The following is a 17,453-nucleotide window of genomic DNA, read 5'->3' as shown; positions in this document are numbered from 1 at the left end:
ATGTAATACTTATTATTGTGCAAGCACAGAGAGGAGGTATAATAACTCGTCTACCTCAGCTCTATAAAGTGTTTGTGATTCTCTGTCAACAAAGAGTTTAAAACCACATTCATCACTCAGGAGCAAAAATCTGTCTTTAAACTTATTAGAAAAAATAACGTGACATTTAACGTGATAATTCTTGATATCGACTGATATATCACCCATCCCTTGGACAATGTTTATAATTCCAAATTGTCAATAAGTGACAAACATAACAGGTTTAAAACAAGACTTCCTGCATGAGTGAATACACCCTGACTCAGGTCTGGTTAGTCTTGCTCTCTTGATGGGAAGGAACCAATCAATATTAAGTGTAATTACACATAGAATGTTGTAAAATATCATATTTGGATACTTCTTACTAGGGTTGTTGCTTTGGGAGATTTTTCACAAAAGGTCTTAATGTGTTACTAATCATCTTAATGTAGACTTCACTGATCATACTATATGAGATTGACATTACACAAAAATTCCTCACAGTAAAATATCTACAGCCAGCACAGAAACCCTCCATTACGGACAAACTCCCAACTCTCAACAACGGTAATCATAAATCCCAACAGTTTGTTTGCTCTGAGGTAGGGGAGCTGTAAATGAAACACCGGAGGGACACTCACCGGGCGACTCTGTGGCTGTGCATTTATTGGCTGTGTCTGGGGAGAGTACACTAGAGAGGCGGAGCCAGCATTTTGTCCAGGGTTGTATGGAGACTGTGAAGAGAAGAGATGGAGAGATGGACAGAGGGAGACGGCTTGTTAAACACAAACCAGGAGCTGTGCTGCAATCTGTCACTTGTCATTTATTCTGTACAGTTCACACTTTAAAAGGAGACATTATGCACATATTCAAGTTCATAATGTTCAACTGTAAACCGTGGTGCGTTGAACACATTGCATCTATGGTAGCTAAGACTTCTTATGGAAGAAATGACCCATGACAAGGGTTTAAATATGTTTAAATACGTCTGATGTTAGGGTTAAAATGACTAACTGTAACATAGCTTAACAAAACGCCTGACATCACAACAGTTCACTACTTTAGATGTTGCTAGGAGAATTTTATTTCGATGTGTTGGGGTTTATGCACCAGGAGTAAATAATTGGTAGCCTGAAGGACTGCAAATCCCGTGTCCCTTTATCCTTTATCTCGTGAGCAGTGGTGCCCGGCTGAGGTGGGTTTAAACAGATATTCTGACTCTTCCTCGAGCTGCTGCGGCTGGTACGGTTGTGATCATTTCAGTGCGTGCTGGCTGACAGGACTATTTATAGAAGGCTGGTGAGAGACTAGAGCTGCTTTCGGGGGAGGCAGTGGGCCATTAGGCTGTAACAGTAAAGAGGAACTTCTAGATTCCTTGCGAGCGTAGTTGCATACTTCCAGAGATGCTGAGTCATGGAGTCAACATGCCTGTTGATGAGAGCACGGTTGCCAGTTTCACGGCAGCAAAAATCTTAATGATGGTCCATGTCCATTGGTTTAGGGATTTTTCCCAACTAAATGAAGGATGTAAACCTTTCCCATAATGGCTAGCCTCGATTTACCAGCTGGTCCTCTGAATTGTGTTATTTCCGCATCCAGTCTGCATCACATGTGTATGGATGCCATTGTGGTTACAAGCAGAGAAGACAGTTGCCTTTAAACTAACCAAACCTCTATCATCTCAAATCAATTAGATTTATACAGATTTGAGATCTTGTTTAAATTCAACCAAGAGCTTCTGCTCTTAACCCTGATGGGATCCAGGATTTCACACCCACATCTTTTATTTACAACTTTCTACTTTTAAAGAGCTTCAACACAAAGAGTTTAGGTCTAACCATAAAGCGGCAATGCTAAAAAATGTTAAGTTATTAATGTTGAAGCTTTTGTTTCAAACCTCTTTCCCTTTGAAGCCTTACACTGTGTTTAACAGACCAATGTGATCTGATTTGAGGTTGAGCTACATCGTGACCTCATGGTGAAATAGCTGTCGTATAGAACAGAATACACAGTAGATGTATGTTGATGCAGCAGTGATCACAAATTGTTCTAGAATTTGATCCAATTTTTAATAATGTAACCTGAATTTAATAAAACATGTACACAGATTATTGCCATTTAGAAATATTAGAAGAGAGAATGACAAACAGGAAAATAAAACGCTGATGTAATAAAAGGCAGATAATTCAGGTTAGGTGTAGGCGATGTGTGCGATTCATTTTTATGCGTTTCAAATCATTATTTAAAATTCAAGCGAAAATACTATAATTTTGAACAGAAAAAGGGTCCAAATTTTTACACTGTCAAGTTTTGGTTAAATACAAGTTATCTTACATTCAGATATGTAAACAAGTGAAACAATATATGATGTGAGTCTATTAGGAAACAATAAGTTACAGTAATGAACTGTCGCCCAGACCTAACACAGGTCAAACAAACAAAAGGAGACAAATTGACAGATAGAGGATGAATATGCAGAGAGGATGACGGCGGACACAGCGATAAACTCACCCCTCCGCCTGTCTCCCAGCCCTTAGGGTAGCGATATGGGGAAGCTGTGGGTATTGATACCTGAGAGAGCGCTGGGGAGTGGGCATGACCAGGCGGGGTGCCCGCCAAATTAGGGTGTCCCTTTGTGATGTCGTGAGCAGCGTAAGGAGGACCAGCATGCCTGGGTACCTGCATCACATACACAGTAAAATTATACACATGACAAATGTGACTTCAGTCAGATTGATGAAAAAACACTGATGAAAAGGAAGAACAGCAATGGCAGGATTCCGCAGGTCATTATTACTGCCTCCTGCCGAGGAATGTAAAATAAGCACTCAAGCTCCAGGATTAGCCCGGTGTGTGTGCCGAGGTAAGGACCTGGATCTGTGGGTGTTGAAGCCTGCTGCGGTTGGCTAACGACGGGGATCTGGCCTCTCCTGCAGCCCACTGTGCCAAAACATGTTGTGCAAGGATGTCTGGGCCTCATATGGCAAAACTGGGTCAAGTAAATTATATTACATTCCCACTCATTTGTGATAGAGAGAGTGCACCTGGTACAACTGAGTCGTGTTAAATAAGCCTTGTCGATGTGCCAAAGGAGGGTGGTGCCTTCCCAGAGAGCACTATAAAAATATAGGATTTGACTCCGCTCTTGTGTTACGTTGACATTAAAAAGCCATTTTAAAAGTAAAACCATCCAGGTCTGACGAACGCAGCTCTGTGTCAGACAAACCAACTCTCCTGAAACAAACGTATTACATTACCACTCATGTGTACTGGTCGTGTAAGCAGGTGTAAGGAGGAAGCCGATTGTCATCTGGTTGCCGAGTTGCGGAAAATACTACTAACATGGAACAGAACTGGTGAAAAGTAAGACTGAAGATTTAGATTTTCTTGGATCGCCGACAAGGTGGAAATATTGCTGAAAGTAAGGTTTGCCAACGCTTTGCTACCTTACAACTACGTTTTGACTCCTTACTCGAATTTGATCTTTTTTACGTCATAGAAATCAGTCTGGTTATGGAAGTACAAAAAAAAAAAAAAGATTACAACCATTTTCTGAAAAGAGATTTTGATTATCAGGCATACAATTGTAACTATCCAACCATTTAGACTTTACCACAAGCTACAAGATTGTAGAACAATGTTTTATGGTCCTGTAGAAGCCAAAGCTTCATATGATATCAACTGCGTTTACATAATTTGTTTAATTTGCAATGTCAATGAGAAGTGCTACTACTCAGCCTGGAACAAGGCTTGAAACTCTTTATTAAAGATTTTCTGAAATGTCAGGAAAATTAATTTCTGCAGGCAGAGCCATTCTAAAAGTGGGTGGTCACCGTTGCACTCTATTGTTGGTTCTGCCCGTCCAGACTAAAACACAACCCCAGAGTTCTCAAACTATAACAGGGCCAGCAATGCTTCCTTAACTTCCCCGTTTTAAGGGATCACAAACTCTGGAGTAGCTTGGATGACAGACGTGAACGTAGCAGAAGTGATGCATTTAGAAACTAGAAGGCATCCGTGTGGATGTTGGCTTTGCCCGCAGTGTGTCAAGATGGACTTTGGCTGCTGCAGCTGCGGGCTGGCACCACTGCAGGTGTAGCTTGCTGCTGCAGCAGGCCTGACACCACAGGGAATGAGAGAGGATACTGCAGGAAGAAAAGGTAGGAGGCACTGAGACACTATGGAAAGCTTGGCAACCCTCTTCTCCTCCCACAGCCCTTTTCCCCTCTTACAGAACCTGGCCATTAGAGCTTTAAAGCCCCTTAAAGAACAACACTGGGATTTTAAAACGCATTCCAAACGTAGAGCATTCACATCTACCTGGTACTGAAGGGAACATTCTGTACAGCCTCTATAGTACCAAGCCGCTCTGCATTTCTCCATCTTCTCTGTGTGGCCCACTTCCCTCAGATGACCTGGGATAAAGCAACTAATCTAGCTGCTGTTGCCAGGGGAGGAGCCTGCTCTGCTTCAGGCAAGTGACTGATTCTGAGGACATACAGAGTGATGGGATGGGGGAGGGGAGGCAAGCAGCGGTATAGAGGCTATGCATGAGGGCAGAGGGGGGGAGCAAAGTGCTAAACCCAGCATCCACTGCACAAAAAACCTGTTTCATGCCACAGGATCAGTTTATTTCCAGCAGGGGCATCACTGTTGCAGCCTTAACCCCCAAAAATGAGATGGAAAAAAAAAAAAATCATAAAATGTTTGCACTATTGTTGTGTTACAGTAGATAAATAAGCTCAAAGCTGAATAAACAGTGACTTTATTTGTGCAAAGTTCACATTGTGCAGCTTCCTAATGTTGCCTGACACAGGAATATGGTGTCAAATAATTTAGGTTGTACCAGCATAGGGGCAACAAAAACATATAAGCCAATATTTCCGACAATGTCCATATTGAATTTATTTTTTCCAGTTCCAGTTTTGGGATGTAACAGAAATCAATACAATGTGCAGTGAGAGTGGAAATCAATATTCTTTTCTTCCTTTTTCCATATTAAACATTTATTTACAAGATGTGCAACAATGAACATAGAGGCATCTGTGCCTTTAACGTCGGGACTGTCACAATCAGTCAATCAAATTACTGCCCCCCAGGTAAATATATATATATACTGTACTGCTCAACGGAGAAACCCAGAGCAGTGTAGGAGAGCAAAGTTCAGACAAGGACATTATAAATCTGTCCGCCTGAAGCCTTTAACTCACATGTTGATGCCCCGAGCAGGTTCAAATAAAATATAAGAAGCTATTGGAATTTGATAATTATCTGATACAGGAAATGTTAATTGACTCCTGAAGGAGTCAGTGAATGGCAGCGGTCCCCTGAAGTGCTGAGTTTGCACAACAGGCCTCCAGCGTTCAGATCACAACATCATGTCTTCTCCTTGTCACTAGTGTTTACAGTGCCTGTGAAAGCTACTCAACCAAAATGAAGAATTGCTCTATCAAAAATCTTAATTACAAATACTGTGACACTGTCGAAATTATACATTCTGAAAACATTTTAAAAAGGGAGAGTGTAGATTTATCTTGGACGCTACCAAACTCTTCCATATAAATGCGTTTACATTTTAAAACGCATCACTATTTCTACATTTACAGCTCCCGTCCACACTACTACCGAATTTTCAGAGAAATTTGGAAATGCCGCCGGCTCTGCTTTTGTTTGAATCTCAGGTGCTGTGTTTTAGTCTTGATGGGCAGAAACAGAGGAGTTTGGATACGATGACTCATTTGAACCCTGATTGGGTCTCACCAGTAACTCAACCACCAGCGGTGAGGGCAGAGTGTTGCTAACACTTACTGTCAGTAACAGTTCCACCTTGTCGTTGGTCTATGAAAAGAAATCCCTCATCCTAATTCTAACCACTGTTGTTTCTCATTCATAGTATTATTTGCAACTAAGCAACCATTTGCTGCATCCCGTTTATGTGCATGACCATTGTGCATTAATGGTCATTTGATGTGCACTTTCAGGTGAGTCGGTAAGGATGAAAACAGCTTTTAAAAGTTGTATGCATAGTGTAGATATGAGTCATATGCGTCTAATGCGGTATCCTTACAGGTGGATATACACAGTATTTGAGCGTGTTTGGCTGCATGCAGTGACTCACGCTGTAGACTGCAGCGACTCCAGGCTGTGTGGGGAAGATTCGATCGTCCAGTGACGGCTGAACCCGTGGGATTCTGAAAAGGTTACATTAAGGAAAACTCTCAAAGTAACTAGAAAAAACGAAAACAAGTTTCATTCTACAGATTAGTCTGAAGGCTTGACAGGTACGATTCTACACAGTCATGTCAGAGGCACTGATTAATCTACATGTTGCTGACTAAACCATTGTGAGAAGAGTTCACCTGGTATGTTTGAAAGTTTTCCGTTCAGCAAACGCTGATGTAACTCTGCTGATTGTCCGGTTTTACATTTGTGTTTTTGATCAATGCGTTAGCTGATCCAGAGGGCTTTCCTAGAAACCCCAATAGCACAGCTAGTTGGGTTTCATGGATCCCCTCCCGACCCCCACCCCACCACCACCCCGCCCAAAATGCCCCATCTCGGAGAGTACACTATGTACCTTCACCATTTTGCAAGAGTTAAAGGGAAAAGCAGAAATGGATTTCTGGACTGCTTCAGGCAGGGGGACACAGAGAGCAGATTAGACAACTGCTCACGTCTTACATGGGAAGAACAAACTTTCCATATTAATTCCCTTTAGGTTGTAAACAATAATAGGTCAAATATAACTCTCCTGTCACAACACTGAATAAACCTGTAACACTCCAGGTTTCATTAAGTCTTAAAACTAAAGACAGTTTTCTTTGAGTCTTCAGAAACATTTAATAATGAGTCTCACATAAATCAGATGTTGTCCAAAGATGGAATGTGACATAAATAAGGAGGCCCTGTGGTTAATAACCTGCCGGAGCAGTTGTCTGTGACAGACAGACTCGCACACTGCTGGTCATATGGTTTAAGGGAAACCGAACGTCTGGCTTTCTTCCTTTCATCCAAATCAGGCCTCCCTTTCCCCTAAGTCCTCTTCTTTTACTCTGCTCTCGCCTGCGGGGGCCGTCATCTCCCTTGGCCCCCTGCCAGCACCTCTACTTGTAACCGACAACACAAGAGGGAGAGAGGGGGGGGGATAAAGAGTGAAAAGAATCATTTAAAAAGAGGGCCGTGATTCAAAAAAAAAAGCAGAAGCACAGCAGGAAACATTATCGGTTTCATCGCCAGGGAATTTGGAAAAACAACACGCCTATCCCCACACAGTAAATGTTGTACACTGAAATTAGGAGTAATTAGAGACTCAGACTCTCACATGGAAGTCGAGGGGAGAAGGGGCACAATAACAGTGAGCCAAGAGGAACATAGTGTTTACAACTTTTACTTTCATTTTGCCATGTTATGAGAAACTAAGAGAGGAGATTTCCACACATAATGTGACTCGTCAGAAAGGCGGCGTTTGCCCATGATTCACAGATTACCTGTCATGGTCTGAAAGCCACAATGCTGCTTATCCAAGCCACAAAGCACAAATGAAAAGAAAAGAAGTTGACAGTAATAGTTATTTGCATATATTTCACAACCCAGCCACATCTGGTGGGTGACAGAGAAAGAGAGAGGAGAGCGTGCGGCAGTTAGGCAACTTGATCCGTCTGCTCTACGTGACTGATAGTTGGCATGGGCAACTGTGTGGAGGACTGATAAACAGAGAGAAGGGAACAGGACGTGCACAGGTGAACCTGGGGTTTAACCTGCCAGAGCAACAGGTTCGCTTCCATGTGGAGTTCAGGGGTCATCATCAACAGCAGCAAGGGCAGGAAAAGCAAACGATCAGTTACAATGAGAGACTTAAGGAGTTTAGCTACCCTTGTTATGACTGCAGCCAAATTGTAAAAACCTGAGATTAATTAAAAAGGCTCAAAAGCAGTATGTTGATTTCTGTCATCTCAGAAGACATGTAGTAATTGCAGAATATATATATTTTGGAGAATCATGTTTTGAAACTCAATCAATGAGACGGAGAAGAAAATCTTTTTTACTCCATATTGACATAAACAAGGCACAGCAATAGACCTATTTAACTGCATAACTGATTGAGTCAAAGCTAAATCGTTCTACATGAAAAGGTGTTGCTTTGATATTAAAAGCTTTTTTCATTTTTGGCTACATAAATCCTTTGAGGGTTCATCATAGTTAGCTAGCATAAATACACCTCAAAGACACAAAAAGTGATTGATGCGATGCATCATAAATATCTATGATTAGTTTTGGCAGTGCAGGATTGACGGCTGGCGGCGGTGGCGGTAAAGATATTGCTGGTATCTGATAACAGCTCCACTGCAGCGTCACATCCAGGTGATCACGCTGAGTCAACACAATTCCTGAGGTAAAACGTAATCTACGTCAGGCCGTCCGTGTGGGTGGCCAGGTGACCAGATGGTTGCTGACACTGCAGTCAAAATTCTTGCATCAGGCGCAACCATGAAAGTGGCTGACCGCACTAATTATAAATTAGTCATTAGTTTGATCTCCGTTAATTTTCTGCTTGAGGAGAGAGGGTAGGCACAATGTCAACTGAAAGATTTACGACAGGGACACTGCTGTCAGCGCGGCCGTATCTGCAACATCCAACTGGACAGAACTACACGAGTGGTTGAAGCTCTGAGAGGAAATGCAATGTTTAGATAATGGGAAATTAATGGGTGTATAATCCTAATCCAACAAGAATGGCACATACCACCAACAAAGTCCAACAGTCCCCTTATGAAACCACATTAAAATTCACTCGATCTGCAACAAATTGAACACACTCATATCAGTTCCCTCAAAATGTCTGATATATTTTGATCAAGATCCATGAATTATTCTCTGAGAAATCAAGGAAAACACACACAAAAAAATGTGTTGACAGAAGGCCAAGCTGTCTTTTAGTTTACTGTTAACAATGTAACGTCTAATGAAACGAGTCCAGCTCTGACCCTTCTTCCCTGAGGATATCATAAAGTAGCTTCGGGCCACTCCTCCCTGTCCCCCGTCCCCTTCCTGACCTGTAAGCCACATTTAGGAGGAAAAAGCTGCTGCGGCTCCTGCTTCATCATTAGCTTACTGTAAAGCCACTTAAGTTCTGAGGGGGAGAGGGGGAGAGAAAGGGGAAGACTGGAGAGGAGCTGCAGCCTTACAAGGAGCAGGGTGGGATCAGGAGGATGATACAGCTCAATAAACTAACTAAATACTGAAAAAAGTAATGGAGCACAGCTGTGTGGTTAATAACCTCATCCCTGTGAGATGAGGTGAGCTGATTTAGTTGCTCTGTAGACAAATGTCACCCACATTACACACAGGTTATTTCTTTGCAGCATCAAAAAGATAATAATAATAATAATAATGAAGGAACGCGCCATGTCTCATTTAAATGATGCCGTCTACCTGGAAATGTCACTGCAGAGGGTTCAGAGTTGAGGCACAGGAAGTGAGTGGAGACGACCCAGATGGTGCAGACACAATCCCTCCTTCCCCCTGCTGGCCTGCTGGCCTACTGGCCACTCACTCCCCTTACTGACTCACTGGCCGCCTGCTGCTGCAGGGACTGCTCTTTCACCATAGTAATCACCATTAGTTGGTAGGTTGATGGTTTCAATTCTTCCAAACCAAATCTTAGGCAACAATAGTTCTGGATCTTTGCAGCTTCGACTGTATTTGCTTTTGGTGTTAAATTAAAAAAGGGACAGAAAACTTGCACGTCTGAGGATATAAATGCAACAAAGTAAATAAATACCAAATAATACCATTACCACTATGAACACGTCTACACTTCCTGTGTGATGAATAATTGATTGAGGTGCAATATCGAGGACCAGCCGATACACACGCTTGACCAAATGAGATTCTTAGAAGTAAATCATGATGTTTCACCCTGTTTACATAGCATCAAACACAATTAAAAACAAACTTACCAGAAAAATTAACACTTAAACAAACATCAGTGTGATAACAACTACCTAAAATGACAGTCACATTTATTTGATATGGACATTGACTTTTTTGGTTTGGTCAATGTCCCAACTGCTCACGTGGAGGAGGGGGGGTTTATGACCTTTACTATAGCCAACCACCAGGGGGCAATCAAGATGATTAAGCTCCACTTCCTTGTCGTCCGTCCGTCCGTCCGTCAATGAGAATGACAAGGTAAAATCCTTATTAAATGTATCACTTAATAGACTTCAGGGACTAAAATCACTTAAATCACAATGAAGAGATGATTACATGAAGAAAATATTTTTTCTTAAATACTTAAAAGAATTGAATGTGGCCGCACAGAAGGGGCTTCACCTGTTAAACACAAGTTTATAATGTGATAAAGTCGAGTCTCCTCCAACGGAACTCAGAGAGACCATAACATTATTTTCTTTGACAAGAGACTTTCAACAGCATGTGTTCACATGTGTTACATTAGCAATCATTTCGCAAGATGCATGAAAAAAAAAATGTAAACTACAATCTTTGCTTCCTATCATTTAGTAACCAACCATGGTGGAATTTTTTTTTTTTGCAGTGGCAGTTATCTTCTGGGAAACTGTCGACACAACTGCCGGTGGAAATCTGAAGTGGTTGGATTGTGCTGTTGAACTGTTTGTGGGTGTTAGACACAGGTGATAATTTTATTAGGAGCCAAAATTACACTGCCAGAGAAATTAAACATAAATTATCACTAGGTTACTGGGTCATGGTTAAAGCAGCAGCGGCAATGAACTCAGCAAACAGCACCACAAGGCAGGGCAATAAAAAATATGATCCAGCTGACAAAAAACACTTGCCAACAATGCCTATAAAAAAAGTATTCAATTACTAACAAATACCAGGTTTCACCATGAAATACCCATTATAGTACCTAATGTATTATCATTAGCATGTACAACAAACACCTATGATAGTAGCATTAAGACAAAAATAAATAACCAACTACAGTGGGACTCAGTAGAGCACACACCTCCACCAAGGCCCAACAGTCCACTTAAATTCAATGAAAACAAACAAATGGACAGGGGTGAAAACATGACCTCTTGGAGGAGGTAACAAGGACCTGCACATGGTCAACTGACTGAATGATGAATGCCTAAAATGACTTGCATGGCTAGCTGTCAACAGTTGTGACTTGGCAGATCTACCACACTTGCAACTGCCCTTGAACGAAACTATTCTTCTCTGCAGTATATTCTCACTGCAGGCTACATGCAAACTTGTATGGGTACATTTTTAAAGCAAAGCAAAAATTCTTGCTCTGACACAAGTTTTGGCGAAAGTTGTAGCACTAGATGCTGTCAAGTGTCGAACTACACAAATACTCGGTCCTGTAAGAGCCGTTGAAGTTAAAATGTCCAATATCCTCATTTACTAAGTTGATTTGAAAAAATTTTCGAGAGTGAATAAATACAAGTAATTCTAGACTGAAGTAATATATCCACAGTCGTGTGTATTAACATCACTTCAGATAAAACCACTGACAGTGTGCAGGATGTCTTCTTCAACAAGCCACTCCCTCTCTGTAAAGAACGGTCCTGCATGCTGGCTCACAACAACTCAGCAGTTTATTTATAACATCCCACAGAGAGTATACTCATGAGAATATCTTCTCATGCAGGCTGCACACACCTGTCCTGGAATATACAACTACTGCGCAGTGTGACCTCCCAGCTGGGTCCACACATGACGTTGCAACGCCTCAGAACTAGCTCTGGCTGACTATGCTTTCCTGGCCAACATTGGATTTCTCTTCTCTTTACAGGCACATGCTGTCGTTCTTTTTGTCTAAGCAGAAACACAAATCATGGGGGGAAAAGAAGGGGGAAACATTTGCAAGGTTGAGGGACAGAAAAAGAAGTCTATTCAAAGAGTGATGAAAGTACTGTATCATGAAAGCTGATGGGTTGGAGGAGGGGGGGCACACAGAGAGGAGCAGGGGAAAGTGGGGAGAAAGCCTCAGTTTTCTCAGCTGGGCCAGCAGTGGGATGAGGTGAGCTATGGGGGGATGGAAGGAAATAAGGGAGGGCCAAAGCCGGCTGAGTGACCTGGGCCTTTGTTGGCAGATGGTGGGAAGCGCCACCTTGGCCTCTCACTCTGAATGTTAAGCAGTGCTGCCATTGTCTGGCAAGTGCAGCAGCAGACGCATGCGCTGGGCGTTTCTCTGGCAACCAGGAACAGAAACAAACTGCGACCCCCTCCTGTGCACTGCACACACACACACATGCACGCATCCCTCACAACCCCTGTGCATCTCAAGACGACATCCTCCAATGGGAATCCCCATGCACCAGAAGCCGTGGCCAGACAGAGTCACATTCTCCCACACTCCTGACCTCTGAGGTCTACGCAGTGAGAGGTCAGACAAGTGGTGACACTCAGACGGCCTGTTTTCATACAGAAATGAAAATCAAATATTGTCTAGTCAACTGCTGAGGTAAATATAACTGAGTGCATCAGGGTGATCTTACAAGAATATTCCCAGGACGAAACAGACTAGTTTAAAATGTTCATACATATTCAATCATTTGATGTTAGTATAATTTATTCTCCTGTTAACTCCCCACCTACTGAACAGATGATATAATGCGCGTATAAATCACACTTAATTATACTGAAAGACATTCCACATACAATATAATCAGCTGAAATAGCACAGCAAAGCAAGCAGAGACACCAGATATGCCACATAACTCAAACTTTACCTTTTCAACACATTTGCCAACACTAATAATGATTGATTTCATAGAATGAGGATTTATTGCAGGGTCACTTTGCTGGATTGAATTAAAGGTACATTTGACAGGTGTAACCATTATGGCGTGTTTTGTCGGCTCCACCTGGTGCGTACAGCAGGAGATATCATATCAACCAAACAGAGAAATCAGGTATTCTGGATTGAATTTAATAGTCTTCATGATATTATCTAGATTCTGTCAAACTACGATGGACAAGTCAGGCTAAATCCTGTCTATTAATGGCATTTAAAGGCTATAGTAACTAAAATGACATTCAAAGAGTGCATACCTCCGCCAAGGCCCTAAAGCCCCCCCACATTTAAATTCACCTGATCAGGATTTTTTGATTTTGATCAGTCCCCTGAGTATGCCTGATTTTTTTCCCATAGAGATCACCAATGTTAAACGGAGTAAAAATAAAATTCCTGGATATGCACCAAAACCCAATGGGTTCTTCCTTGGTTCATGCCACACCCTCTACAAAATGTCATAAATTGGTTGAGTAGTTTCTGCGCATTCCCGCTAACTAACAAACAAATGCAGAAAATGGTGGAGGTAGAAATATTCTTATAAATTGACTTACTACTGTGCAACATAGATTTGATGGCTGTGTGCTACAGGTGCAACATGGTCAGACTGATCACTTCAGTAAATTGTTTTAATTAAGCAAGAGCGTTCACAGCAAACCAAAAATCAAAGGGCTACGATTTCTCCTCCTTACAAACAGAAATATTTATTTACCATTAGTCTGTTTAATCGTTACGCATCAATGCCTTTAACGAGACGTTCGTCTGGTAAACGGAGAGGATGCTGTTATGCACTCAACTGGTAGGAACTTTCTTTAGATCACAGAGCTGAAAGTAGGTTAAGCAAATTCAAACAGTCATTTCAAAAAGGCTGAAGGAGTCAGAGGAGGACAAGGCACAACAAATACAGAGACCATTATCTCCTGTGTTGTTTGATTTACTCTTCTAAAGAGCGAGGGAGGGCTTTCATACTCCCCCCCCCCCCTGCCATAACCTGCAGCTTGCTTCCCTGCACAGGCGTCAGGGAAGACGGGGTGGACTGTGATCATGTGTGGCAGGAAATCAGGTTGAGACATCACACCCCCCCAAAAAAGCTAAGCCACCGCGGAAGCTGTCAGACACATCTCTGTGCCACTGACAGACAGGAGACGTGGACCTAATCCTCTCCCTCACACTGCTGCTGCTGCCGCCACCACCACCATGCTGTAAATAAAACAGGAGCTGAGGTGACATAACCAGTGACTTCATTCCACCGAAAGTAGGCTAGAGAGAGACACGCCGAGTCCATCTCTGAGTCAACTCGAAAGGTGAATGAATATTCCGGGGGCAGTGGGCAGCACGAAGCCCTGGGAAGAAACGCTGATGTAGTCATTCACTGCATGTGTGTGTGTGGGGAGATGATAAAACAGTTATGATGCATCAGGAGGCATTTTTAACACGTTTATGAGCGGAAGATGGTTTCCTGCACGTTTTATACTAAAGCAAACATAACTGAAGCTTATTAAACTACCCCGCTACTTTCTAATTGCGCCTCTACGTTAAGCTATGCGGGCCAGAGAGACTCTCCCCGGCCCAGGGACTGACAGGCCCGTCAAGGTGCACGGGAACACCCCCCCTCCACCCCCACCATCCCTCCAACGAGCTAATGTTGTGTGAAATGGGCGATTCCCAGAAGCTGGGCCTTGTACGGGCGACCATTAGCCCCCATTAACAAGGGCCAGGTCATCACCCTGAAACGGACTGGGAGCATTCCAGCTCTGCGGTGGTGACTTGTGCACTTGCTAGCCGCACAAATGTTAGCACCGGAGAGGCTAATGTACCTTGCTAGCCCACAGCGGTAAGTGAACAAAGCCGGCAGCCGGTGTGGAGAGCCACTTAGCTTCCCGGGGATGGAGCTAACCTGTGATAAAGGCTTGTTTTCTCGTTAGGCTCCAGGGGCACTCGCGTTTAAATTACAAATAAAACTACCGGGGGAGAAGTGACGCGACAACTACCGACAGCCAGGCTGACATTTCCGTTAGCTTTGACACCCGGCTCGGTAAGCTAATGCTAGCACACTTAGCTAGCTAATTGTCCCCTCCCCTCCCCTCCCAGCTGCCCCCCGAACGAAACCATCATCCCCCGCATCCAACCGCTCAGATCCCCCCGCTAATAAAAAAAAAAAAACTAGCAAAGTGGGGATACTCACATGGGGGGAGATGTTTGAAAGCACAAGCCATGGCCGCGTGAATGGATACTGAGGCGGCGGCACGGCGCCGGGCTGCGGAGCTTGTGGGGCTCCCGGCGGCAGAGACACGGAGGTCAGGGTAGCCCGCAGTTGGCTCGACGGAGAGGGGCCACTTCCAGGTCCGCTCACTGCGACAGCGGCTTGTTTGGGGACCACTTTCGGTGGCAAACTCATTGCAACAAAAAAAATATGAAAACAAATAAAAACAATAGCTCAATAAATACTGATAGGAGCGGCGGCTAGCCTGCAGGCATGGGGCAAGCGTAGCGGTGTGTCGAAGCAGGCCGCGGATCCCTTTAACGAAGCGGGACAGCGAAGCTCGGATAGCAACACAAACGTCTCTTTTCTCATGGAAAGTCGCGGCTCGGGTCAGCGGTGCTGCTCATGGGGACGGTGGGAGGTTTCGCCTCCCTTCGTCCGTCCGGAACCTCCGCGGATCCGGCTCGGTTCGTTTCTCTCACGGGTCGGGGGGGCGCAATAATCGCCGCGGTCTTCAGCCTCCGTCGGCGATCTACCTTCTCTTCTCGACGGGTCTGTTCTCCATCATTTTCCTTCTCGCACAGATGAGAGACTTCGCCAACATGGCGTTGCGGCCGCTTCCAGCAGTCCGGGCAGGACAGGACGACTCGGGAATCCTCGGCCAGCTCCGGAATCGCTCGGCTAATCAGCCAACAGCGCGGCTCGGTGGGCTCGATCCAATCGAATCCACCGCGGAGATTCAAAAACCGGGTTCACGCGCAAAATCCATTTTTTAAATATTTTTCTTTTTTTTGGTTGCATTTTAGTCCACAACGTAATTAAAAGAATGAACAAGTCCAGGCGGAAGGTTTAAAATAATAAATAATAATACACACAATAACTTTATGAAGCGAGAATCAAAGAAAAATATCAATAAATAACTAAATATTGATATGTGATTATCATATGTTCAGGGGCTTTTACACGTTGTATTCTGTTATTTCCGAGAGGTTTGGTTAATGTCTGATTCTCTGCAGCAAACTATTCCATGGACCTGTGTGCACTGCGCCACCTACTGTCTGTTTGGTTGCTTTGCAGTTGCAAGTTTGCAGGAGGACCCCTGATTTGGTTAATTGATCCTTTGAGACCGGTAATTATCAGAATCTAGTCAAGACGCTTCTCCCCAATGAGATAAGATATGACAAGATAAAATGATCCTTTATTAATCCCACTATGGGGAAATTTGCAATATTACAGCCGCAAGTCAAAAAATAGGCATCAGTAAGTAATAAGTAACATGCAATACTTAAGTGTAAGGAAATATAAATGGGATAAAAACGTATATATACAGTGTACAAACAAGAGAAATATATGCAGTGTGAGAATATGTACATTGCACATGAACCTGAATTAATATTGCACAGTTTAGATAGTTCAACGAGAGTTAAAGTCCGTAATGGGCGCATGTAGTTTTACTGGGAGCAGAGCTGCGTGTACAGTCTAACAGCTGCAGGAAGGAGGCTTTGAAATGTTCAAATCTCATGAAAAGGTTTTGCATTACTGAAATTTAGTTTTGAAGCCTTGCATAATGTTTTTAAAAAATTCAAATCTCTGCCAGAAGTTTTTTTTTTTACAATGTTTCTCCAGCACATTTCCACAGTTTCAGATTTGTCACTGTTCTCTCAGGGCAGCAGTTTGTTTTTCCAGGTAGATTATTAGGGCCCGAGCACCGACGGTGGGAGGCCCTCTTGAAATTGTAAGGATTATTCTTATTATAGTGACCCAAATGAATTGGCTTTTTGAGGGCTTTAACATGCTCAACTTCTTACCAAACTTTGCAGAAAATTAGAAAGTGGTGAAAATGTACGTATTCTGGAGTAATTTGAAATGGGCGTGGCAAAATGGCTCAACAGCGCCCCTAGGTTTCCCTTTGACCGATCTTCACAAAAATCGTAGCCCAGGTGTATCGTGACCAGACACACAAAAAAGTCTCAAGGGGCATTATGAAAAACGCAACAGGAAGCCCGCCATTTTGCATTTAGTGGCCATTTTGGCCATATTCCACATTTTTACTTTGACGAACTTGTCCCAGGGCTTTTATCTGATCAACTTCATATGGAGATGAGTGTCATCACAACAAGATGGAGATAAAAACTACCTCAAAGATCAACTTTTCGTCACACGGTGTGACCGTGGCGTGGCGTCACAGTTTGATTACACGCCATCAAAACACGAGGTTCTGTATCTCGGACATACATGGTCCAATCGAGTCCAAACTAGACATGTAAGACAAGAGTCCCGGCCTGATGACATCTACACAGAAATCATGACTTAAAATCACAGCGCCCCCTGGTGGAAACAGGAAATGTCTTTTTTGCATGTCTTCCACTTGGATGTATTCCTCCTCATCCACTTACTGCAACCATATCAAACCTGTGTCAAATGGGTCTCAAGACATTGATA

The 17,453-nt window shown here is 43.2% G+C and overlaps 1 protein-coding gene across 1 annotated transcript in view; it reads right to left on the bottom strand.

Annotated features, from left to right (window-relative positions):
- The window catches only part of eif4g3a (eukaryotic translation initiation factor 4 gamma, 3a), a 45,729-nt gene extending 30,049 nt beyond the window's left edge, over window positions 1-15,680 (bottom strand). Inside the window, exons 1-4 of the mRNA XM_047339287.1 lie at window positions 15,043-15,680; window positions 6,137-6,209; window positions 2,530-2,697; window positions 660-752 (exon numbers count right to left, since the gene is read on the bottom strand). Of these exons, the coding sequence (XP_047195243.1) occupies window positions 660-752; window positions 2,530-2,697; window positions 6,137-6,209; window positions 15,043-15,206 (498 nt within the window). The 5' untranslated portion in view covers window positions 15,207-15,680. The remainder of the gene's footprint in view (window positions 1-659; window positions 753-2,529; window positions 2,698-6,136; window positions 6,210-15,042) is intronic.
- Between the last annotated feature and the right edge of the window lie 1,773 nt (window positions 15,681-17,453).

This window comes from Hippoglossus stenolepis, chromosome 3, assembly GCF_022539355.2.
Source record: "Hippoglossus stenolepis isolate QCI-W04-F060 chromosome 3, HSTE1.2, whole genome shotgun sequence".
In the NCBI taxonomy this organism is placed as follows: domain Eukaryota; kingdom Metazoa; phylum Chordata; class Actinopteri; order Pleuronectiformes; family Pleuronectidae; genus Hippoglossus; species Hippoglossus stenolepis.
This window is presented reverse-complemented; position numbering and strand designations above follow the sequence as displayed.